The sequence below is a fragment of the Plectrocnemia conspersa genome, unplaced genomic scaffold (genome assembly GCF_051122295.1).
Source record: "Plectrocnemia conspersa isolate PC_06_02 unplaced genomic scaffold, ASM5112229v1 ptg000011l, whole genome shotgun sequence".
In the NCBI taxonomy this organism is placed as follows: domain Eukaryota; kingdom Metazoa; phylum Arthropoda; class Insecta; order Trichoptera; family Polycentropodidae; genus Plectrocnemia; species Plectrocnemia conspersa.
In genome coordinates, this window is record NW_028277175.1 from 12,762,714 (window position 1) to 12,788,303 (window position 25,590).

The 25,590-nt window shown below is 28.2% G+C and overlaps 2 protein-coding genes and 1 long non-coding RNA gene across 3 annotated transcripts in view; 1 reads left to right on the forward strand and 2 right to left on the reverse strand.

The window, feature by feature from the left end:
* LOC148229552 (uncharacterized) overlaps window positions 1-25,590 on the reverse strand; it is a 222,300-nt gene that overhangs the window by 53,532 nt on the left and 143,178 nt on the right. The gene's annotated exons all lie outside the window — the stretch shown is intronic.
* On the reverse strand, window positions 610-2,264 carry LOC148229556 (uncharacterized). The gene is made up of 5 exons (XM_088197550.1): window positions 2,051-2,264; window positions 1,651-1,820; window positions 1,442-1,584; window positions 1,191-1,375; window positions 610-1,133 (listed from the first exon to the last, which is right to left on the reverse strand). The coding sequence occupies exons 1-5, from the start codon at window positions 2,143-2,145 to the stop codon at window positions 656-658; spliced, it is 1,071 nt and encodes a 356-aa protein (XP_088053676.1). The 5' UTR covers window positions 2,146-2,264; the 3' UTR covers window positions 610-655.
* LOC148229557 (actin, muscle-type A2) lies at window positions 13,982-17,918 on the forward strand. The gene is made up of 3 exons (XM_088197549.1): window positions 13,982-14,034; window positions 16,191-17,148; window positions 17,220-17,918. The coding sequence occupies exons 2-3, from the start codon at window positions 16,224-16,226 to the stop codon at window positions 17,423-17,425; spliced, it is 1,131 nt and encodes a 376-aa protein (XP_088053675.1). The 5' UTR covers window positions 13,982-14,034; window positions 16,191-16,223; the 3' UTR covers window positions 17,426-17,918.

Genomic DNA, 25,590 nt, shown 5'->3' on the forward strand with positions numbered 1-25,590 from the left:
GCGATTGTTTATGACATGACTGAAAATGTTTATTGTATAATTTAGTAAATTATGTATGTATATATGGAAGTTTATTTTATAGGGATCCATATATTAAAAATGTGATAGAGATTAATGAATACATAAATATTTGTAGATCCTTAACGTATAGGAGTTTTAATCTCGAAAAGTTTTGCTGCATGCAGTTGATATTTATACAGAATTTTATAAATACGTTTACAGGTGCTTCAGTAAAAATTCCATGTTCGATTTTGAGCAATATACGCACGTATTTCATATGTATAATAATCAATATATTCAATACGCTTCTCGTATATACCTACTTTTATTTAATGTTTTTCGCGAAGTTCTATATATTATGTAATAAATATTAGAAATATTATTCATAAATATTCAAATCGTATAAAACTCAAATAATTAGTCCCCTTTGTGTATTTTTAATCGTTTTTAACCAACGTCTCACTAATTTCAATATATTTATATTCATGTTGCTTGAATGAATCATTTTAGTATTTATTGAATGGTTATGAAATTTATTTATCTAATTGGAACCGGATTTTGACTTCGCTACAAATATTATATATATTTATTATAAAAAAATATTAAAAATGTGATCGATACAGAAATTAAATTTTATTATGTAATAAAAAAATATTTAAACAGTGAATAATGTTTTTTTCGAATACCCCACACAGTCTGAGAGGGCAGATGTAATACATGTAAAAAATATTTCCTTTTCCTTTATGCCAATAGAAAGGTTATAAATGTTCCCAACTAACCACACAGTTTCTTTATTAATGTCTTCATCAAAAATTCTAAGTAGTATTTTGATCGATTTTATAAAATTTTCTTCAACTAACATTTGTAATAAATCATTTGGGTTGAAAGCTTGCATTCCGATTATATTTGCAGCTATTCTAATCAAACAGTTAGTGATGATTAAATTTGATTTGACAGTCGCATATTCAGTTTGGGTGCTCAAAGCCATCAATATATCTTTCAATGTGGATTTTGATTTAAATACATCATAAGCAGCATCCTTTTCGGTCAAAAGGAAAAGAAGCCAATATTTTTGATTTGAATTAGAGTTGCATTTGAGAACCGATCTCGTCAAATCTTGAATTTGATTTAAACTGGAATAAAAATGTACAATAAGAATAACGTAATATGTTGTGAAAAGTAAATTGTACCTTAAAGTAGAATCCGACATTAACAAATGTCCAAAAGTATACATAATCACATCCATAGTTTGTTGATCAAAATTTTTATTTAGCAAGATCATCAAATTACTAGAAAGACCTTGACTATGATCTAATATTGATGATACTTTTTTATTGCTTGCCAATAAATTTCCCAGAGCGAATAAACATAGTTTCTATAATGTAATAATAATCATGAAGAAGAATGAAACACTATAATTAGTCAAAAAAATATATATTACCAAGATGTGCACATTTTGATGGTCCAAATATGTGAGAAAATAGGCACCGCATGCTTTCGCTATGGTAGTACAAGTTTGAGGTGGACCGAGAGCAAGATTACATAGGCATCCAGCAGCCAAAAGCTGTTTACGCACATTGTTCCCTAAAAGTAATATTATATCAGAAGTAAATAAAACAGATTTACATGGTTATACATTAATATAAATACCCGTAAACTCTCTTATTAAACCCTGTAATGAACCTGGACCTTCGAATAAGGGCGTTAATTGAGTTGCCCTGTATAATATGCTCAACAACGTAGCAAGATCATCTTCTTCCACGCCATTTTTGGATTTCAATTTTTGAGCTATCTCAGATAATACTAAATCATCTTGTTTCCTATAATAAATATATACAAAAATGTTTAAAATATAGTTTTAGTAAATTGATTGAATATTAACCTCAAAAAAGAGTCAACATAAGTTATCCCACTTAATGTTGCTACTTCCATGTCGATTTTGATACCGAATTATTTTTAGTATGGCATAATGTGAATGAGAATTATTGTTGCAGAATATATTGCTAATTAAATTAAGAGGGTAGTTTAAGAACGCATTATTTAAGTTTACCTTTGTGCATGTTCCCTTACGTTGTCTATGTCACATTGTCTGCGATAACGTCTTGCTTCAAATGCATCTTCTCTTCTTTGTTCAAGCGAATTCATCGTATTTATTGTATAGTTTATGTTCTAATATAACATTTATGTCATAGGTTAGGAAAAATACTTGTAGTCACTTTCAAGTGACAGTTGCATTTTTGGCCATAATACTGAAAATATTGTCCAGAAATCATATATCATGGAGAAAAAGTATTTTTTAAATTTAATTATATATATTAGATATTAAAAAATTGATCATTCAAAACATTATTTAATTGAATTATTTATTTAAATAATTTATTTCCATTTAGTTTTTATTACCCCCGTCTCAAGTATGAACTTTTACTAATAATTGCAAATAAATATTTTTAATTGTATACAGAAGAAGCTTATGCTAATGTCAGTCACAGTTTTTGATACACGCTTGCAAATTACATTTATATCTCCAAGCTAATGTTTTTATTTTAATAAAAGCATCGGTTATTATCATTCTATCAATCGTATGGTTATTGGATTTCTTCACGATTAACTTATAAATTTCACGGTACAAAATTATTTTTTATTTCATTCAATAAAATAAAATTTTGGTATTATCAGCAGCTGGAATTGATGCAGTGTATGATGATTTTGAATTTTAGGCGCATCTTTTCGTTCTCTTAATGAAAGTAATTCTAAAGTATGCGAAGTGTGACTGCCTGTTACCTCTCCTACTTTTTCACTATTTCCCTGATGTCTCTCTAATTTGTCTCCTTACTTTTTTTTTTTTAGTAATGGCGGATAATAATAACAGTTAACTCTGGTAAATCTGACCGCGGATGTCTCTCGCGACAGTTCAGGTAGGAGGTTGAGGACTTTTTCATTTCTAAGAATTCATAATTGTAATTTAGATCAAAAATTGTATTATTTTATACTATTCTTGCTTTAAAAGTTTTTAACTGTAATTTTATATTTCTGGTATTATAATAAAAAGTTTTATATATAATAATATAAAAATAATTTTACTGTTTTGCAGTAGCATAATTGAAATTTATAGGTAGAAAAAAAATATTTTTTTGCCTTAAAAATTTATAATTGTAAACTAGAGCATAAAATGTAAAAAAAGTAATTTTTTGCTTCTAAAATTTACAATATTTATTTTACTTTTTAAAAATTATCGTGCTTTTTAATAAATATATAGTACAGACATTCAGATTTAGTAAAGAAAAATAATATAGATATTTAATAAAATATTTTTAAATTCTATAAAATATCTAATATCAAGCATGAGTATAATATAAACATATCAAATATATGTACATAGTAGAAAAAATAATACATAAAAGGCTTTTTTTTATTGTTTTTATGCCTCTTGGTAACATTTACATATGTATAAGCAGTGGCGTAGCTAAGGTATGTGCCGCCAAGGGCGATCCTTAAAATTACCCCCCCCCCATACATTTTTTGCAGGGTCATAAAATCAGCATTTCTTAAAATAATAAATTGGTTATTATTAAGCTCTTGTTATTCGTGGATTTATATATGTTTTAGTGCATTCAGGGTTAAGAACCACACTAGACGATCCCATTGCGAATATGCCGCCCCCAAGCAAGTGTCGCTCGGGGCGGCTCACCCCCTTCGCCCTCCCATAGCTACGCCACTGTGTATAAGCATGTAAAAATTTAGCATACTAATTTCACGTACATGAACTATTATTAATATGCGACTTAGCTTACTTTTACAAATACTATATTTAACTAAACTTTCGGTTACCGCTCTAATTATATCATAAAATCATAATAATGACACTAGCAGACGTTTATCACATGTTTAAAGGTTCTTTTCCACTTTATTAAATTGATTGGCTAAAAGTATTTGCAATGAAATTTATTAAATATAAAGTGACGGCATAAGTATAACGCGTACTAAATGTAAAAAACGAGATGTATTTATATTTAAAACATCGGCTGTAATTTGTTAAGCTGTCAACGATTTTCATGTTTTATTTTACAAAGAAAAATGTTGTTTTATGAGAAACATTTTAAGGATTCATTAAGATACTTCTCTTTGAAACAGGAAATCATATAAGCGACGAGCAAAAGTGTATATGTCTTATGAACTTTTTCCTATTTGACGAAAAGCTTTAAATTGACTGATTATATTTGAGCTTTTATCAAATTTCAATCGTCTGCCACTGGCGGGAAATCAATATGTCTATAAGTAATTTCAGACGTTTAGTACTACAGATAAATAGCTTAATTCGGAAAATTTAATCTATTTGCCAAATATAGGAATTCAAAGCCGGATTAAATATAATTCAATAAACTAAAATTTCGTATGAAAGTACTGCTATACAAAAGGATAATTTGGGATAACGATAATATAAACGGGTATCTACTTGTACATCTACATATGTATCTGAAAGGAAAAAATATATTTGGCTCCGGAACAGAAATATTTCGACGAGCATAATTTTACGCTGTTTATTTGTTATAACGTGGGAACCGAATGCCATTTTGTGTCTCAAATTCCATATTCGTATTTAATTGGCTTATTTTTAGATACTAATAGAAATTTATTTATAATCAAAGTTTAAATCGAGTAAACAAATAAGCAGATTACGGTCGAAATGCCTGGCCGTTTTCTGTCCTAAAACCAATATTTGCCAGAGAAGCTAACTTTCAGCAAAATTTTAACTACCTTCAACATAATCTAAATAAATAAACAATTTGTAAGGATTATACGTGGTTCTTGGCCAGCTAGGGGCGATATTGTTAAATTCTCGAGAAAACCCAAAACAAAAAATTACCGTGTAAGTGGCAATTTACACGGTTATTTTCGCTTCATTTAAAGCATGATCTAATGATCGTGTGAACGATGACAATGAGAGGGTGGATAATTTAAAACTATTCAAATGAAATATGTTTAGTATAAAACTCGAAAAACCGAGGCTTGAAACGAAGCAGTGAACGTATATTCAATATTAAGTAGCAATGAGTCAGTCTGTGTAATCAGTTACATGTAAAAAATGTTTTGACTATGAATTCACAAATTAGAGAGGAATGTAGAGTAGTAAACAAATATCACAAAATTCATTTTAAGAAACAGTTTTAAATCTTTATTACCATTTAGTTTTTTTTATTATTTTGTTACACTTCAAAGTTGTGCAAATTTTTTGATAAAAATTACATTTGTGAATATATATTACTCTATATATATAAAAGTTTAAATTTGTTATCACGCAAAAACGCGTGAACGGACCGTAATGTTAAGCGACTGCTGAGCGATCAGTAAGCGACCATTTAAACCTCAAAGTTTAAATTATAAAATGGAATATTATAGATTTGTAAAAAGATATTTAATACATTATTTTTTGCTGGTTTTTATTAACATTATTTACATAAATAAAAAAATATATTGATAGTAATTTTTGCCAGATTTCTTGAAACAAATTTTACTTATTGTTATTATTATTAAATTTATGTGATTCTTAAATTTTTTTTAATAAGGTTTTTTAATTAGGAAAGCGGCAGTCTTACTTAATTATTGTAATGTATTTTAAATCGACGAGTTAAGTACTTCGTAAACTGGAAGTTAAATTTGTAATGACGGCCATAAATGGAAAGTGTTTAAGTACGAACTTTTTGTAGTATATATAAATAAAATCTTAATGTATTTTTATTATAGTAATTGAATTATTTTATGATATGAACGTTAAAATTCTGACTGTTTTTATCATAACTAAGTTTTATAGATGTTCCATATTATTGAAAATAGTTTTGTAATTATTTTTTACTGATTTAAAGCAGTAGATTTAAGTTTAAGTTGCTTTTGATTGATTTTAATGGAGTTTTTAAGTAACTTACATAAACTTGTATCTTATATTATAAATATACAAATACCTTCTATGTGACTGCAAACACGAGAGCCCATATAAATTACTCAAGATTGAACGGTTGTTCATTGCATGTGGCGCATTGCATTCCTGACTTACCACATGCAAAGTCAGTTTGGTCCGAACTTTTAATTATTTTAAACTGTTTGTTGTCCCTATACTTACGGCAAACGCACGCGAATGTTTTTTTACAGTTAGATTATTATCAATTAATTTGGAATTCTAATATGTATATTAGATGAAAGCAATGATATCATTGATAACAAAATTATTAATAGGTTATATATGGGGCAAAGACCTTAAACTAGATTGATCTGCCTATTTTATAGCAGAAAAATGCAAAGAAATATCATTAAAATTACAATTGATGATTGATTTTTACCGATTGCTCATTTCTGATATGTAGAGATCAAAAGCTGTACATATATTTTTTAAATGTATAAAAATATATAGCTGATATTTTTTATAAAATACTTATATTTCATTGAGTGATAAATTTGATTAAAATATTATCTATATGGGCATTCAGCATCTAAACGCGTTAATAAAATGAAATCCTATACATTGACAAAGACTGAGAATAAGAAATAACAGCCGCTTCCCTTTTCACGTGGTTCAGCTACGACGTCCAAAATTCAAATTTCAGAAAGCACATACAAGTATTATGTATATACAATAATTATTCAAACTATGCGTGGACTCAAAAGAAGTAAAATAATTTATTAATAAATGACTTTGCCTTACATAAAATTCAAAAGTTTTTTAAAGAACTGTTCGGAATTATATACATATGAGCATACTATATAAATAAAAGTAAACATATTTTTTTCCTGCGTAACTGTAACGACGTTCCGCTGGGAATATATTACAACAGTCAGAGAAACCTTTTTTTGTGTAATGTCTGCTTGCTTGAGTTGTAAAACCGCTCGTGTGTCTCTTTACTTTTATTAAGTCAACGTCTGGCACTTTGCAGACGTCAGAAAAACGGATATTGGTCCCTTCGCGATTTTAACAAATGCAATATCAATTACTAACTCCAAAACAATGAATCCAAAGTGTAAAGCTCCAAATATACATACATATATTTCACCATCTACGTGTTGTTTTAAGATTATACAACATCGACATTGATTTTATTCTTTACGGAGGATTGAATAATAATTTTGATGGGACTTTGCCTTTAAGTCTGGTGCTAAGCTTGGACTCTCGTTGATATATAATAATTATCAATAATATTATATATATAGTACGATAGGCTTAAAGTATTTGTAAAGTAGACTTTAGGAATATGGGTCAATTGTTTCACTGTTATTAATCGCAGTATTAAATTTCGCGTTTGAGATCGTGTTTCAGAGTTAAAATATATATTTACATATACATATTTAGCTATATTCAAATTTACCATATACTATATATTACGTAGTTGAGTAACTTTTTTTTGAATAAATGCTTCATCAGAAAATTTGTTAAGCTATATTAATATATCAGTATTTTTAATATTGTTTGCTGCGGAATATATTTCAATTAATTTTTCATCAATCATTTTATATACCCGAAAGTTATCATAGCCATATGTGTACCTTTCAGAGTTAAGTAGGTAAATAAAAATGTTTACCTTTCTTGTTATAACATCTATATTCCCATACATTATCATTTTTATTATATTATACATATATATTTATAAAATAAAATGTTTATTAGATAAATTAGATATAATTAATATTTATTTTAAGGTATATGTAAAGATATTAATAATATTGTGCGTATTGTAATGATAAAATTTCTCAAAAGCTTATTTATTTATTTTAAAATCCGTTTAAAAGTCAACGGTTTAATATGTTCATAATCCATATAAAATATTCTTAAGAAAATAAAAAAAAAGTATTTTTTTAAAGTATTATAGCTAAAAGGCGGTGTTGACAACCCGCCAATGCTCGAGTGCTCTAAAGAATCGCGATCGCGTCCCTTATTCTTGACGACAGTAATTGAGAACGCTCCTTTTGCACGAGTAATCTAGCTCTCAACGTGCTTGCCAAACACGAATAAGTTTTCGGCGATAGCTATGAGGAGCTGGAAAAAATATGTGACACGGTGCTTATCTATTTTAGGTAAACAACACAATTTTTTTATATTTAAAAAATATTTAATGGTATAATTATTGTTTGTATAATGGCCGTTATTCGAAACATGTCATGTTGTGATAATCAAATTTGTTATAAAATATAAAAATAAAATAAACTACTTTACAGCATAGAATCATAAACTGCTTCTATGCACGACTTTTAAATTGCTCTGTGAGATTAGGAAAATATAAAAAAATCTAATCTTTGATGATTGACTAACTTTTAATTAAATTTGCTACACATTTATAATATTTATTAAAAATAATAAACATTGAATTTTGTATTGTACTAATAGTTAATATAACACTTGATTTTCAATATTGTATGATAGCAACAACATATTTGTTATTATTAAAATGAGTTAATATTTAAGCGTAAATTTATTCCGCCCATTTAATAGCAACATCTTTAGATACAAGGTTTTGTTATTAAACAAATTTGTTTATATTATTATAAATTTGAATAAACAAATTTTAAATATTCGTTAATAAAATACAAACTTATAATTATAGCAAACAGCGTCTATTTATTTAAAGCGTAAACAATCGTCCTTGGAAGGACAAATAGGCTTCTCAGAAATTCATACATATAAATAAAAACGGTTTATATTGTACGTAAATGTAATGTTAGTTTTTTATTAATCTGAGATAATTTTATTTACAATTTTAAACACGAATTTTAAATGTGATATTATTTTCCCCTATCAAATGTGATGTTTTAGAATTTACAAAATAAACATGCCATTTATAAAGTTATTGAGCAAAAGAAATTTAATTAAGGAAGTTTGCAATTGATTAGAAATTAAATATTAAAAACCGATTTTTTATTTATTTATTAATATTTTTAATACATATAATTATAATTTAAACAAATTAATTTTTCTTAGGTTTTCCCAATCTTACGGATAAATATCGTGATAATTAATTAAATCAATCTAGGTCGTGCATATATGGCATTAAAAAATATTAAGCTAACTGTAGTGCATAAAAAATAAATAAAGTAAAATTCGATCTAAAAAATTCAATTTACAGTTCAAGAGTAACATTAATTATTTAACCCTTCATTATCAAAAATTAAATAAAAGTATATAAATTTTATATGACAGATAAAATTAAAAAGGAGATTATATAGTGTCGACGACAAACTTGATTCATTTTTTCGCACATTATATGTGGCAGCGTCATTACACACGCTGCAACCGTGATGTTTACAAACATGACGTTTTGTCTCTGTCATGTCATCGTGAATCAATTGCACCGTTACTTATATAGTCATGTCGCCGAGAACAAAAAATGGATTTGTGCATGCTAATTATAAATCGTTGCTCACTTGCGACGACCGGGGTTATGTGCGAAGTTAATATTAGTATTGGAAAAAATTGGCCGATATACACGTCTAGATGTAAAGCAGACGACAATAAAACAATAAAAGATCGATTCGTTGTCTTTGTGTGTGGTGATGCTGCGGCTGCTGCATCTCCTAGCTTCTATTTTTACATGCACACAATGCAAATGCGAGTGTATCGGTCGCATTGATCAGTGATGGATTCTCAAACTTATTGATGCACTTACTATTTATTTATTTATTTTTATAATAAAATTTTGAGTTTATTTTTATGTACGAGATGTAAAAAATCAAGCGCAAATTATTAATCGACATTTTTTATCTACAAAATAGTTTGATGTATAGTAAAAGTATTAAAAAATAGTCGGCAAAGACATATATTTTATTTTTAAGAATAATTAAAGAAGTTGTAAAAACAGAAAATGTTTTTTTTTATATTACACCTTTGCGTTAAAAAAACATTCAGGATATTTGTTTTTCTTAGAAAATAGATCTCAAACTATATTTAAAATTATTTTATAATATATGCTTTTAATGATATTATGTTCTCTAGATTATTATTAAAATAACACTATTTTTATTATAGAAATAATGTTTGAAAATTATTTATAGATGTGTGAAAATTGTTTTTTTAACAAAAAACATTTTATGAAAATTTTTGAGATTACATACTTCAAATTTCTCGAGAAATGAAATATCATAACTATGCATTTTTTTCGAAAAAAATTTTTTTTGTTCGTAAATATTCAAGATTAAGACTTTAATTTTAAAATTAAATTATTTAATATTAATAAATTATTTTTTTTGTGAAAAATTGATAAATAATATTTCAGTAAAGTTTTGTTATTTTTAATTCTCTTTATTATTTAATCAATTAATACGATTCTATAATAATGATGAACTTACAATATCAGTAACATACAAATTAAGAATCAAATTAATTTAAAACATTATAAATAATGTTATAAAAAAAGGAAAAGTAAATAAAAAGATCAGCGAAAAAAGCATTACTGTTCATTATTTATAGTTTTTTATGAGAAATTATTGTACATAAGCCAGTCACTAACCTCTAAAAAAATTTGTAAAAATAAATTACATTTCTTGTTAGATTAAAATTATTTGTACGACATATGGTCATATTTAAAAAAACCTTCATGACGCTTAATATGGTGGTTTATATCGTCATTATGTATGACTAGCTGTGTCATCCAGTGTCGCACTGGATAAAAAATAACGCTTAATATTTTTTACGATAAATTAAATGCTCGTTATTATAAATTTTACATTTCAGACAGTCTAATTGATCACTATGATAAATATGCGTAACTGATAAAATTTGATAGTTAATTAATGGTGCAATCAACCATCCTGTTTTTGTACAGTGAATATGTATATTTTTCAAAAAAATATAGTAAAAAAGAGCAATCAGCGCGAAAACGTTCAATCTGTTCTTGAAATATAGTTGAATATAGACGTACGAGAAACTTAGTTTAAAATAGTATAACATGTAGTTTGAGTTCGAATAAACTTTAAATTAAGATAAACCTAATTAGATGAAGGTTTATTATGTCTAGAGTAAGTAAAAATGTAGTAATAATGCTACTGTGATAATTTTCTGTAGTAAAAAAAGTAGTGATAGTGCTAATTTGATTTTGCATTGATTTGATAAATCACATACTTATTATTGTATAATAACTGAATATTACTGTAAAGCATCCGAGTGACATTTCTCAAACTATACATACATACTTTTAATATTTTGTCTGTTGTTGATTTTTACATACATGATTGATCGTATAAAGTAATTAAATTAAATATTAGTCAGGAATAACAAACAAGTATAAGATTTATTAGTTGAACATTTAGTTAGCATTAAGGAAAATTAATTCAAAACTTTCTTACCTTCATCAATTGTCATCAAATATAATATATACATATTTTATTACATGTTCAACTAATCACTCTTAGATAAATTTATATATACTTATAGCAATGTGTCATAAAAATATTAAAATTATTCAATCCTTCTACGGTATAAAATCGAGCTAAATCAATTACACTATATTATTGAATAGCTCAAGGTTTAATATTGAAAACCAATTTTGAGTTCAATGCACGTCTCTCCGCCTATTGTTCAATTTTATATATAGGGCACGTGAGGGGAATCTTCCCTTAAAAACAATCGAATTTTTTCCTCACAAACTAAATTAGCTAACTCGTACTCTTTCGCGAGACGGCGTATTTTCGACGCGAAAACTTCGCACGGTACCTTTAATTTTTTTTGTTGTTGTCAAGGGCGTTGAAAGAATAATGAGAAAGGGCTAAAATAAGCTCCTACAGGTGCGCGTCTTGGGAGCGAAGCGCGAATTTATTACTTTACTTTAACGAAGCGAAGCTATTTCAGACAGGAGTTGCGAATGGCTTCATCTAAATCATGAAGCCCATTTGCCTACCATATTGAAAGCAATAAAGATCCGTTATTGATTGCCGAATATGTTCACATTTAGAACCTATTGGATCATTAATAGCAACGTTGGGAACCGCACGAGTAATAATAAAATATAATTGAATCTGTGAGAGAAAGTTTAAGAACAATCGATATGTATCATGGGGCATTGTCTTTGATAAAACGACAAAAGTACGATTGCTTCTTTTAGATCAGTGATGATGCACTTTCGGTGTACTTAATTTAATACAAATGTTATTATATTTAATTATTTTTAACAAAAACATATAATTATATGTTTCGATTAGCATTAAAATTCTCTGTTCTGCCCTTTTGGTAATCACAAATGAAATTAATAAATTATCGATCAGAAAGATTATTGGTTTATAAGTTGATGATACGAATGTTTTAATATATAAATATCCATTATTAATTTCAATTTCCAAGATTAAAAAGTAATTATGATATGATTTGAGACCATAATTGATTTTTGCTAGATACATTACTTTGAGCTTCTTAACATATTTATTTATTATTCTTCAACAATTCCATTATATTATTTTAATGTGATCATAAAAACATATTTATTCTTTCACGTAAAATAACTGAGAATTTAGTTTTAATAAATTTGATTATATAGTTATTGTGCCTTGTATTTGTTTATTAATTATCTGTTATATCATTGTGTATTTATGCTATAACCTTGATTTATATATAAAGTTATTTTACAAATATTGATAAATCGTCCGTATTTCAAGCAAAAATGAACTTCGTATTTGATCATCAATTACGAAAAGGTTGTCAAGTGTTGGCCATCGTTAGCAAAAGAGGGTCCTTTGAGCTTTGAAGACTTTCGAGCTTTTAGCGACTTTTCCTTCGAGGGTCATTTCGCGTATAAGAAGTTTTAGACTCGGTCAAGTGTGAAATCGACTTTACTATAATAAAATCGAGTAATTGTATACAATACTTACGTTATTTATTTTTATTAAAAAAATTCAATTTCACGGTTTAAGTATTTTCCTCTTTTAGTATGCGAAATATATTGTAGAATTTTAATAAAGTTCATTTCACTTTAGTGTCCGGGTAACAATCCTTAAGCCACTATTCTCCAATAAATTGTGGTAGAATGGCTAAGTCGTTTAGCCAAGAAAATCCCCTTGACTGCATTTTCCTTTACAATTTGGATTGTCCTGCATTCCTAAGCAAAGCAATGTAGCATCCTACATTTACAGTCTTATATCTCTCTTTAATCTTAAAATCCTGGTACTCAATCTATTTACATATACGTCGATTGCCAACAAATATCGCTTGAGGCTGTATTATTTTAGGTAACACATTTAAATTTAATATTAATTAGTGCAGGTCATTTCCAATAATAAAAATAAAAAATGTTGTATAATTAGAATAAGATAATAGAATAGCTTTATTTATTAAACCAAAAAAATATTGAATTAAATTTTTAATTTAAAGAAGCAAAGCTTAAATATAGCGGTCACAAGGTCGATTCTTAGTTTTGCTATAAAAAGCATTTCTGTAGAAAATATAGTCAATAGGTGCACAACAAATCAACGTATCAGCTGTTTTGCAAAATAATCCAAAATATACTTAATTGGTAACGTTGCGTTTTTTTAGGTAAAGTCTCTTACTTCTACTATTAAGGTAGTGTATTAACAACTCACGCTATCTTGAAACATGTGTGTTTAATTGGTTTAAATGAACAGTTAAATATAAAAAGATAATGCATAAAGAAAGTATATGAAATCCGGGATAATCAGTAGTTCCCTGGCTATCCAAAATAGTTCCAGAAGAGACACCTTAAATACACACCTTTAGAGTTGCTTACCCCTGAAATCACCGCCGGGGATTGTTAGCGTCGTTCGATGTGTGCGTTCGATTCACCAATACATTGGCTAATAATCGATTATCAGTCGATGTATAGGTGAGAGAGTTTAGCATACGTAGCGTTTCTACTTTTGATTTGGCTAGGGTAGTAGGGCCCTCGCTCCTGGCCTTTGCCCATAAATGGCGACGCTGCCATCTACGGCGGCGCCAGGACCGCCAAAGCCTATTTCTGTGAGCACCGCGATGCTATATAACGTAGATCGGAGCATCGCCGCCAGCCACAAGCATCGGCAACAGCTTCGAGAGCCGCGTGCATTTTTTCGCTGTAGGTCAGTAATCGACAGTGTAACCATCGACCGCGATCGTCTGGTCGCGCCTTTATATTCTAGTGGCGCGATCACATTTTTTGCAATCGGATACTGTGTGTGTTTTTTCGTTAAAAAATATCTGATTAAATATAATAATCAAAAATTAAAATAGTGATTCAACTGTGTGATAAACGTGTGTTATTTTTTAAATTAATTTAAAAATTAAGTGGTTAAATATATTAATAATATTCATATTATATAACAAATAGTGACAATCTTATATAAAATAATTGATTGTGCTATTAGATAATAATACGCAACCATTTTATTCTACGAGAATGTTTTGATTTTTTTTAAAAACAATTTAAACTTGAATTTACCTTACTAATAATAATCATTACTCCTTAAAGTTGTTATATAACGTAATGGGCTGAAGCGTATCAAGTTTCGATGTTTACAATATAGAAATATCAAATTACATAAAATAGTTATCGTTTTACAAATTACTTACTTGACTAAATTTACTTGATATTAAATCTAGATATATTAATTTTGAAACTGGATTTATAAAATATTAAGTCTAATATTCAATAGTAAATATTAAAGCTCTTTAAATACATATTTGTGTGGGCTATTATGATTAATTAAATTACATTTTAATTTATAATCTCACATATAGAACATAAATTGCAATTATTAAAAACCATAATTTCTCTGTGTCTCAAATTTAGGCTGTTGTGATATATTGTGAATTGAACTTTTTCATTAAATAAAATTAATTAAAATTCGCTAATATTTTATAACGTCTTTTAAAAAATATTATTGTTAATATACCATTGTAGCAAAACGAAAATAACATAAAGTCGAAAAATTAGTAAATTTTTTATATAATTTAAATTATCTTACAGCTCAGAATATTTTTATTTGAATTGTAGTAATTTTAAATAATAAAAATCGATTGAGAAATTTGATTACTTAGTAAGGAAATCTTTCGATACAGTATTACAGTTACACCATAATATTATTAAAAATATTCATTCTACGTAGAATATTTGTAAAGTTAGTTGCGAATAAAATAATACATATTAATTTTATATTACAATTTATTATTCTAATAGTAAAATTATATTGAAACGTAATTGTATTTATTCATTCAATTATAAAGAAAAATTAAGAATATTAATACTATTTTTATATAATTTTAGCGTAATATTATATATAATTATTATATATTAGGTTTTACAAAACAAATCACTTTAAATAAAAATCCGGTTCTTTTAGTTATTATTATTATATAATTGATTCTGATTTACATCAATAAATTATTAATTTGCATATTGTATTGTTGGTTAAAATACAGTGGTAGATTTTTCATAAGTTAATAATAATGTAATGATTATTAGGGCGAGCTACTCTAGCAAAACAAGATATTTTAACTGATCAAAATAAACCATTGTTAAGTCTTGTTCATATTGTTGTTAGTGAAATATAATAATGTAAAATATTGCTTTTCGTACAACGGTATAATATTCATTATTATTTTACCTAAAAATTGTTCCGTTATATTTTTATTTAAATTAAACCCAAAACTTTTTGTATTATAAAAAATATATGTTAATATGCATATACATATTATATAGTATAAATTACAAGCATTCCATATTGTACCGATTTTTTAAGATTGCAAAATATGCCATTAAGAAAAAAAAGTAATTGATTCGTTACGTAGCCGTCTTCTTTAGCGTTTGTTATTCGTCGAACCGAGTTTTCCGCAGTGTATTGTTATTTTTACTCCATTTTTGCGAAGATTCAGCAATACCATTAGCGTTTTAGCCAGATATAATATAAGGCAAAAACGAGCACATGACATTTTCCCGTAGATGTGTATATTCTAGTCTTCGCGTATTGGCAATTTCGGTATTTACTTACACATCTAAATGTCATAGTATAATATTATTCTCCCTCTCAGAGTCTCACAAATGTATTAAATCAGCAATTGCCACATTTATAATGCATGGAGATAAAAAAACATATATAACGTAGCGTCGTAGCACATGTTACTGAAATGGTCGCAAAAAATCCATTCCCAGACATGTGTAGAATGCGTTACCAACGCAATGCTCAGTGCATTTTTCGCCTCGAGTTAGTGTGGTTTTAAATTAGTTCTATTTTTGCAGTGAGCCGCCAATAATCTCCAAAAAGCCAGCAAGATGTGCGATGATGAGGCGGGAGCGCTTGTCGTGGACAACGGGTCCGGTATGTGCAAAGCTGGCTTTGCTGGAGATGACGCTCCAAGAGCTGTCTTCCCATCCATCGTAGGCCGCCCTCGTCACCAGGGCGTCATGGTGGGTATGGGTCAGAAAGACTCATACGTAGGAGACGAAGCCCAAAGCAAGAGAGGTATCCTCACTCTGAAGTACCCCATCGAGCACGGCATCATCACCAACTGGGACGACATGGAGAAGATCTGGCATCACACCTTCTACAACGAGTTGCGCGTGGCTCCCGAAGAACATCCCATTTTACTCACAGAAGCCCCGCTCAACCCAAAGGCGAACAGGGAAAAGATGACCCAGATCATGTTCGAGACCTTCAACTGCCCAGCCATGTACGTAGCCATCCAAGCTGTGCTGTCACTTTACGCTTCCGGTCGTACCACCGGTATCGTACTCGACTCCGGAGATGGCGTATCTCACACCGTACCGATCTATGAAGGTTACGCTTTACCGCATGCCATCTTGCGTCTCGACTTGGCCGGTCGCGATTTGACCGATTACCTCATGAAGATTTTAACAGAGAGAGGATATTCGTTCACCACCACGGCCGAGAGAGAAATTGTTAGGGACATCAAGGAGAAGCTTTGCTATGTCGCTTTGGACTTTGAGCAGGAAATGGCAACTGCAGCTGCATCCACCTCTTTGGAGAAATCATATGAATTACCCGATGGTCAAGTAATCACCATCGGTAACGAGAGGTTCCGTTGTCCAGAGGCTCTCTTCCAACCGTCCTTCTTGGGTATGGAATCTTGCGGCATTCACGAGACCGTCTACAACTCAATCATGAAGTGTGATGTAGATATCCGTAAGGACTTGTACGCTAACACTGTACTCTCCGGCGGTACCACTATGTATCCTGGTAAGTTCGACTCAAACATAATTTAAAAATAATATTAAAACTATTTAATAATTATTAATATATTTCTTTAGGTATTGCTGATAGGATGCAGAAGGAAATCACCGCTCTGGCGCCTTCAACGATCAAGATCAAGATCATCGCTCCACCTGAGAGGAAATACTCAGTATGGATCGGTGGTTCCATCTTGGCTTCCTTGTCCACTTTCCAACAGATGTGGATCTCCAAACAAGAATACGACGAGTCCGGCCCCGGAATTGTCCACAGGAAGTGCTTCTAAGAAGCTTGTTACCAACTTTAAACAAAATCGTCATCTGTCATGTCGTCTTGCGGCTACATTGTTATTACAGTTAAAAGTGTCTTTAGTCGTATGACGGTAGCCGCAAAGACGAACCAATGTGCCAAAGAAGTCTTTTAAAACAAACTAAGAGACATTTTTTTGTATATTTTTTTAAATCCACAAAGTGGACTTAATAACATCAAACCTGTCGTTCAAAATCGATTATAATAACATGTCACAGCCGCATTTTGTTGCCATTATTATTACTTAAAATGTTCATGTCATTATTTTTTATTGCCATTTATTAATTAATAATTTTTGTACGCGAATGATATTAACGTTTTTTTTACATTATTATTTTTTTTTGTATAAACCGATCAAACATTGTGTAAACACAGTTGGGGACGCGTTGTTGTATTTTATGAATTATGTTTCTTTTATTTGTTCCTAAATGTTGTGGATTATGAAAAAATAAAAACTTTTATCAATTTTATATTTTGTATCATTTTTAATAAAAATATCTTATAAACACACGTATACATTTTTCATTGCGTTCTTTATGTTGTTAGTGTATAATATTTTAAAAGCGGAGTGATTGAACCCTGAGATAAAGTGAACAATTTTTAGCGTATATGAATATTCAAGCACACGTTCAGGCAATGAAAGCTTTAAAATGTTACAATCATGGAGCAAAATTAACGGATTCAGTAACATTTACATAATTATTGAACGTTTCATGCTTTTGCGTGTCAAAATACATCAGATAACTTTTCGTAAGACGTTATGAGTTGATATACAGAGTGAACATAAATTAAAATTAATGAAATACAACGAAACTTAAACGATACAAATAAAACTTCAGCATTATTTATAGACTTAAAAAAAACTTTTCACACAGTAAACCATAACATATTATTAAATAAATTAAAATATATTAAAATAGTAGGACCAACGCTAAATTTATTCAAATGCTTTTTAAATAAAACACGTCAAGCAGTTGTAATAAATGGTACACAAAGCGAATGTGAGGTGTGAAGTGTGGAATTTCACAGAGTTCTATTTTGGAACCTTTTTTTATTAAATCTATACATCAATGATTCAACCCTATGTAAACTTCTAGAAAGAATTAAACTGTATGCTGATGTTACAGAGCTAATATATAGCTCTAAAACATTCAATTATATGTATGCAAAGAAACACGCAAAGTGATTTATATTAGTGAATGAATGAGATTAAACATATTAAAAATTTATGAAAAAAAATTTAGCTATATGATATTTAATGATAATTTTGAATAATAAAATAGTTATGTCTTTTATACAAATACACGTAAACAAAGGAAATATATTTAATTATAATTTTAAAAATAAAAATTTAATTTGTTCGAATGATTTTCGAGCCACCGGTAATTCATTATGTTGTTTCGACCAATGAAAAATAAGCATTCAAATATAAAACAAAATGGCCGACAGTAACGTGACAACAGTTTTTGCTACGCGACAATAATTTTCATTAATTCGTGTGCGTTGTTCGATTTGTTCGATTTGTGCGTAATCGTCGTATGCGTTGTTCGATTTTACTGAATATAAATATTCGGATTGCAAATTAGCAAAGTGTGTTATAACTGTGAAAATTAAATGTATACATAATGTGTGTGGGGATTAAAAGAATACATTGATTCAACTATAGAAACAATCATCAAACAATCTTCCTGTTGAAATTTCAAATTTTGAGTTCCGAGGCCAAAAAGTGAGTTTTTTTTTACAATACATAAACATTATCATTGCTTCCGATTTAATGCACATATACGTTAAATTTGACTTATACTTAGACTTGACTTGAGTTTATACTTAGTACGTATGAAGATTGATTTTATTATCTGATTCATTTGTTTTATATGAATCAGATAATAAAATCTTTAATGTGAACTTCATTATGGACTCAATGTTTTTAGTTAAAACAGTGGTAGGATGCATTTTATAAGGAAAATAAAAATCAAATGTTAGAATTTATTTATTAGATAGAGCAGTAATTAGTTTAATATCAACTAAAAAACGTCCCAGTTTTAGGTAAATAATAAATTTAGTAAAATATGTCTTATTAGAATGCAATTAAATAACTGCACTGACAATTCCGAATGTCACAATACTTATATGGTTATAAAAATAAATTATAGATATGAAAAAAAATGAAGGTTATTTATTTAATCTTTATTGTTCTTTAATAATTTTTATTTATAATATTTGATATGTTGTTATGAACTTTTACGTATCTAAATCGCTGAAACGTAATATGTTGGAATCACTGTATCAAAAAATTCTGAGTAAAAGTTAGTTTGGTTACCTGTGAATTTGATATTATTTTTAATAATATTATTATTTTTATTCAGGATAAATATTTTATATATATGTATGTTGTCTGTATTACAAATATGTATAATATATAATACATAAGTTAAACAAGGTGAGATTATTTGCGAAAGGTCCAAGTCCACAAGTTTGTTTCGGACAAATAGAGGGTACTTTTTCGATGTCATCAAGGGACGTCCATCTTGAAGCGTGTCCCTTCTCATTTGCAGTCATTTATGTACTTGAAAGGATGTGGAGTGATTCCGTATGTATTCAAGTCAAAATATAGAATTTTTCCAGCAAACATATTCATGTGTAGGCTTAATAATATTCAAAGGGTCATTATAATTAAATCCACGCCCTGTGAAATCCCTTGTTAAGCGAAACGTATATAATACGATATAAATATATAGTATAAGGACAATATATATTAAATATATATAAACTTTAAACTTATTGTAATGAGGGTTTAATAACTTATTTTAATGAGGGTTTGGTAATTAAGGAACTTCGACCATTTGAGCACGTTTGTTGTAAAGTATAATATTTGAAAAACGTCTATAGATTAAATCATTACTAAAAAATATAATATTCTCTTTATTTAATTCAAGTAATTGTATTATTCTATTGTATTAAATGATTCCTTAAATTTTAATAAAACTGAAAATTCGTTTTTTATTGGAGAATGATCGGTAGTAATTAGAAGCGTTCGACTAAAAATTACTTTATCACTTTATTGCGTGAGTATTTCAAATTAGTGCGAATTAATAATCGATTGTTTGTTGTTATATTTTCAGTTTAAATTATAGTCTAAAATGAATAATAGTAATTATGTTTCACATACTATGCCGTATGTTTTAATCAATTTAAGTGCAAAAATCGAATCTAAATAGATTAAGATCATATTAGATACTGATAATGATTTTTGACAGTTATTTTACTAAAAAATAACGATATCAAAAAGTGTGAATTCTGCAAAAATCAAATCCAAATAAATATTTATAAATAAACCAAAATATATTAGTTTCGAATTATAAAGCTCATGGACATGATTTGCATTAAATGAGAACTACATACAATAATTTTGTATTAGTTTATTAATTTACTGTACATGAACGATTGATTTAAAATATTATTTTTGCCATATAAAGATTTTATTTATATATCTGATTAATTTTAAAATACCATAGAAATTGTTAAAAAAAATATATATACATAATTAACATATTTAGTTTACATAAATTATATTTCAGGGGCGAAATATTTATCATATTTTAAAAATTATAAGGATATAATTTATTTTTGTAAATTTAATTTATGATCATTTATAAAGATAAATACTTGATTGTTTTCTATAAACGACATCTTTTGGTCAACATTCAAATTAAAAAAAATGTATTTAAAATCATCTTTTGCCTTTAAAATAAAAAGAGGTATATAATAATATTATATAAATATAAAATAAGTATAATACGATTATTTGATTATTAGAATAATTATTATATTCTTTTTTTGAGGAAAATATATTCCTGCTTTATCTTCAATAGTAAAAAAAAAACATTGAATATATTTTTCTCGCAGAAACCTTCATCTCCATAAATATTTATTTTCCCATAAAATATCCACAACGCCATTTAGCAAGGGTGGCGTTTAAATGGAGCTGCGTCGGTGGCAAAGAAAATTTATCAAACTTACCAAAGTCCACAGACTGCCTACCTGGATTTTCGGATCGTTCAAGGCTTTCCCTAAGTGTTTTCTCGCCTACCCTTTACTCTGACCGGTTACCTTCCCTTCTAGGTTAATAGTAACAATTAAACTTTCCGGTTGAAAATTCACCTGTAGCTTTGTGAGCTTTCGTTTGACAAGCTTTGGGTCATTTGTGCATTCACGTGTCAGTGACCGTAAGTGCGGTCACCCTGTGGGATATCTTAATTTCCCTTGGGAATCCCTAATTTGTTTTCGTGGTTTAATTTTGTTGCGTTTTAACAGTGTTTTTTTTTTAAATAAACTAACCGTAGAAGTAGAGTTCTAGAGCTTATATAAATAATTACTTGTTGTTACTCTGGTAAGGTCGACATTCATATATATATTTTAAATTAAAAATACATTAATAATTTACTATCGAAATTATGGTAACGGCCTTACTTTTTTTATTATGTATTTGCAGTTAACATAATAAAATAATATTACAAATAAAATTAAATATACTATGAATAAAAAAACAACTATTGTTATTTTTATTCATATAATATTTAAGTTCAAAATAATAAATATTAAGACTCATAATATTACTTTTTCTAGTGTCCATAAAATATTTTTAAATAATTTTATCTACCCGGGTGCTATGCTTTTCTTGTTATTCATTAATGACATAAATATGGCAGTTAAAGTTGTCATTTTTTTGTGTGTTGATGATTTAAATTGTATGGATTTCGAAATCTTTCTCTTATTTTATCTCAGAGTGATTTAGATATTTTGTAAAGATGAGCTTGCGTCAACCGTCTTCCATTCAGTGTCGGAAAATGCTATATTATGTATTTTCCCGATCTCATTCGCCACCAGAATATTTCTAAAATCTCGATAAGAACGTCCTTGAAAGAGTAACTTCTAATTAAAAAATGCCCTGGAAATAATTTTTGAGTGCAAGTGAAAGTTTAATTCATTAACGAAGTCTGTATTTTTTGATTTAGCTAATGTTGGCTACAATGAGCTGGTCCAATTCTTATTATTAAATTTTAACACTTATATGACTTTCCCTTTTTTTCTTTTTACATTAAATATTTACGTTGTATTATTTTGACAATCGTGATGCATTGAGTAATCTCTTAGTTCAACAAGGTAATTAATTAATTTAAATAAATAAAGTTTAGGATTGCAAAACTATGTATATTTACTAAAGACTCAAAAAATATATTTACTTAGAAACTTTACGAAATTTGTAATGTTTAACTATTCTGATATTGAATAGAAAAAAATAAAATATTTGCAATAATTCGTAATATTTTCAAAAAAAATAAAAATAAAATTGCATTAAATATCATATATAATTAAATCAGTTCAGAATTTAGTTTCAACAAAAACACTATAAATTGCGGTTTTTACTTCGATTTTACTGTCAGTAGCTTGTTATAATATATAATACGAAAATCACGTTTTTTTTTAATCTTAATATTTCCCAAAATTCTTATAATGCGGTTCAATAGAAAAATCGCTTTAAAATTTATTAGTTTTCTATCAATAATTCACGATTATCCTTCGTATATAGCATTTCTTCAAAAGTTTTTTTATTCATATATATCTAAGAAGATTGCCACTTTCATATATTTATTAAATTATAAATAAGAAATAAACTTTGACTCGCAAAACGTTACTCGCATATGATAATAGTTTTCTTCTGAGAAACTTCTCTTCTGAATTCCCCGGGGCAATTTGCTTATTTTTCGGACTTTGCGGAATACGTTTACTTTATTCCATTTATAGAAATAATATAAATAAATTTATGCTAAACTATGATTAATATTGTTGAAGGTTATATTTTCATAGGAATAGTTTAAGTGTACACTTTACATTCGCGACAACTTACGTATATTTGAAAGAAGCTTTCTCGCATAATATCATTTTACAAGCATTGAAAGGATCACTTGAAATAGTATATGGAACTATTTAATGTAAAAATGTTTTACTGTAATAGTTGTCGACTAAACCACGCCATTTATTTTTTCCGATCGCAATCTCCAAAGAGCACGTAAGCTTCTGGCGAATATATCGCAACAAAATGTTTGACGAGTGTACCCCGGCGGAGTAATTAAAAAACTTTTCAGAAACTTTCAGTCTGGACGATTTAAACGATGTCTGATGGGTATCCCGCATTCCATTATGGCATATTTACATACCGAGAGAAATGTTAATGCGCTATCGCTTATACTTTGTGTATGTTTTAGTGTGACTATATACTAGTAAGTTTATATATTACACATATTATAACTAGGTAGCATCATATAATTAAAAACAAGGCGCTTTACTACAACGCAGTGCGTTTATTAATAGCCACACATGCATCAAACGATTGGGCGTACGTAGCTTATCTTCAAAGCCAAGATTCAATGTAGTGATTGCTTATGCGGTTTCGATGAATCTTGTGGCTCATGATAATATATGGGGTCTAAAATTTAAAAATAGACCGCTTAGATCGGATCGGAGAACTGAAAGCGTCTGCAGCTGATCAATAATATTTGCAAGGCAGCAGAAAAATTATGATTCAGATTTATTTTACAAAACAGAAAAACCTAATCTTTATCTCTATCTCACATAGTTTGGCTGTTACATAATAAATAAATAAATACATGTAACAGTATATCAGTGTATACGGTGCACGCATAGTATATTTACTTCAAATATTCTACATATGTTATAATATTAAATAAAATGGCTTGGATTGATTCCGTATATTTCGTAATCGAATTTCCGGAAACAGTTTTATTCTAAGAATTTGTATTGCTGTTAGAGGGTTCCGTGTAGAAATATTATGCTTTCTCTCATATTCATCGAAATGTGAATATCAACGGTTTCGCATTTCGCCTTCTAGAAATACAGACCACACAATATATATATACATATAAATATAAATGCGTTATACTACGTATATATATAGCGTAAAATAAGATATATAATATTTTTGAAACGGTTAGATGTAAAATCTAAATAAATGTGTTTTCGCTTCAGTGCCTTCAATTGAGCTGTAAGTCGTTTTGGAAAAGTTTCGTAAAGCTAACAAGTTTATTAATTCAATCTGTGTTACTATTATAGTTACGTTTGTACAAAATGCGAGAAAGATAATCAATTGAAACATTAACCTAATTACCAGCGAAACTGATGATTATCACAATGGGTAGATTAGGCCTAATTGAATTCGTTAGCTTCTGGTCCGAAAAATACTTATTATTTACGGAACGTTAGTTATAATAAGACTTCGTATTGTTCTTTCTTTTTTCGGGAAGATTAAATGAGTTTATTTTTTTTTGTTCAGCACAAAGACCGAAGCAAGTAAAACCGTACAAGCTTAAGTATGGCTCTGGGAATAAATTTAAACTTTGCTGGGTATGGTCTGTTGTTTAAAGCTAAGAAACTTGGTACCAAGAAGTGTAATTTAAATTATTGTGCTTTAGTGTTATTGTATGTCAAAAAATTGATTTGTTTATTATTTTTTTAAATATTTTTAATAACTACAACTACGTAAAAATAAATTTTGCCGAAGATGAAATTAAATTTCCGCACTGGATTAATATATTGAAACGTTGCATTTTATTATTTGTTTAATTTATTATTATATTCAACATAGGCTATGTACTTAAAAATAGCTTAATAATCACTCTCTTATTAAGCAATTAGCTTAATTCTTTAATGAGTTTAAATATATGTTAATTTTTGTTTGTTTATATTGGGTAGTACATAGTCTGGAATAATTAAATAATTATAAAGAAGTGTATTAATTTATGTTTTAATGTAGTGACTAAGCAAGATTAAGTTAATTTCATATATTGATTAAAAATATTACATATGGTTTGACCCACATTTTATTACCTGTAATGTCTTTTTTCTCATTTGTAAGTTGATAAATGAAGAAGTTTAGATTTAAATTACTAATATATTAAACCACACTTTGAGAAAATGAATAAAGGAACCAACTTCTCTCGAAACTAAGGCTTAGAGATCTCAGGGCTAAACAATTGCGTTATTAATCGTTAAAATTTTACGGTCCACCTATTAACACGTCACTAATCAATACCAGAAAACTACTCTTTGTGTGGAAAGGATGCG

Excerpts from the sequence above, each read along its gene's own strand:
- LOC148229556 (XM_088197550.1), bottom strand. The coding sequence starts at position 2,145 with ATGAATTCGCTTGAACAAAGAAGAGAAGATGCATTTGAAGCAAGACGT. Across the intron at positions 1,821-2,050 it reads GTAAGGGAACATGCACAAAG|GAAACAAGATGATTTAGTAT; the intron begins GTAAACTTAAAT and ends TATTTATTATAG. Across the intron at positions 1,585-1,650 it reads TTTAATAAGAGAGTTTACGG|GGAACAATGTGCGTAAACAG; the intron begins GTATTTATATTA and ends TATTACTTTTAG.
- LOC148229557 (XM_088197549.1), top strand. The coding sequence starts at position 16,224 with ATGTGCGATGATGAGGCGGGAGCGCTTGTCGTGGACAACGGGTCCGGT. Across the intron at positions 17,149-17,219 it reads CGGTACCACTATGTATCCTG|GTATTGCTGATAGGATGCAG; the intron begins GTAAGTTCGACT and ends ATATTTCTTTAG.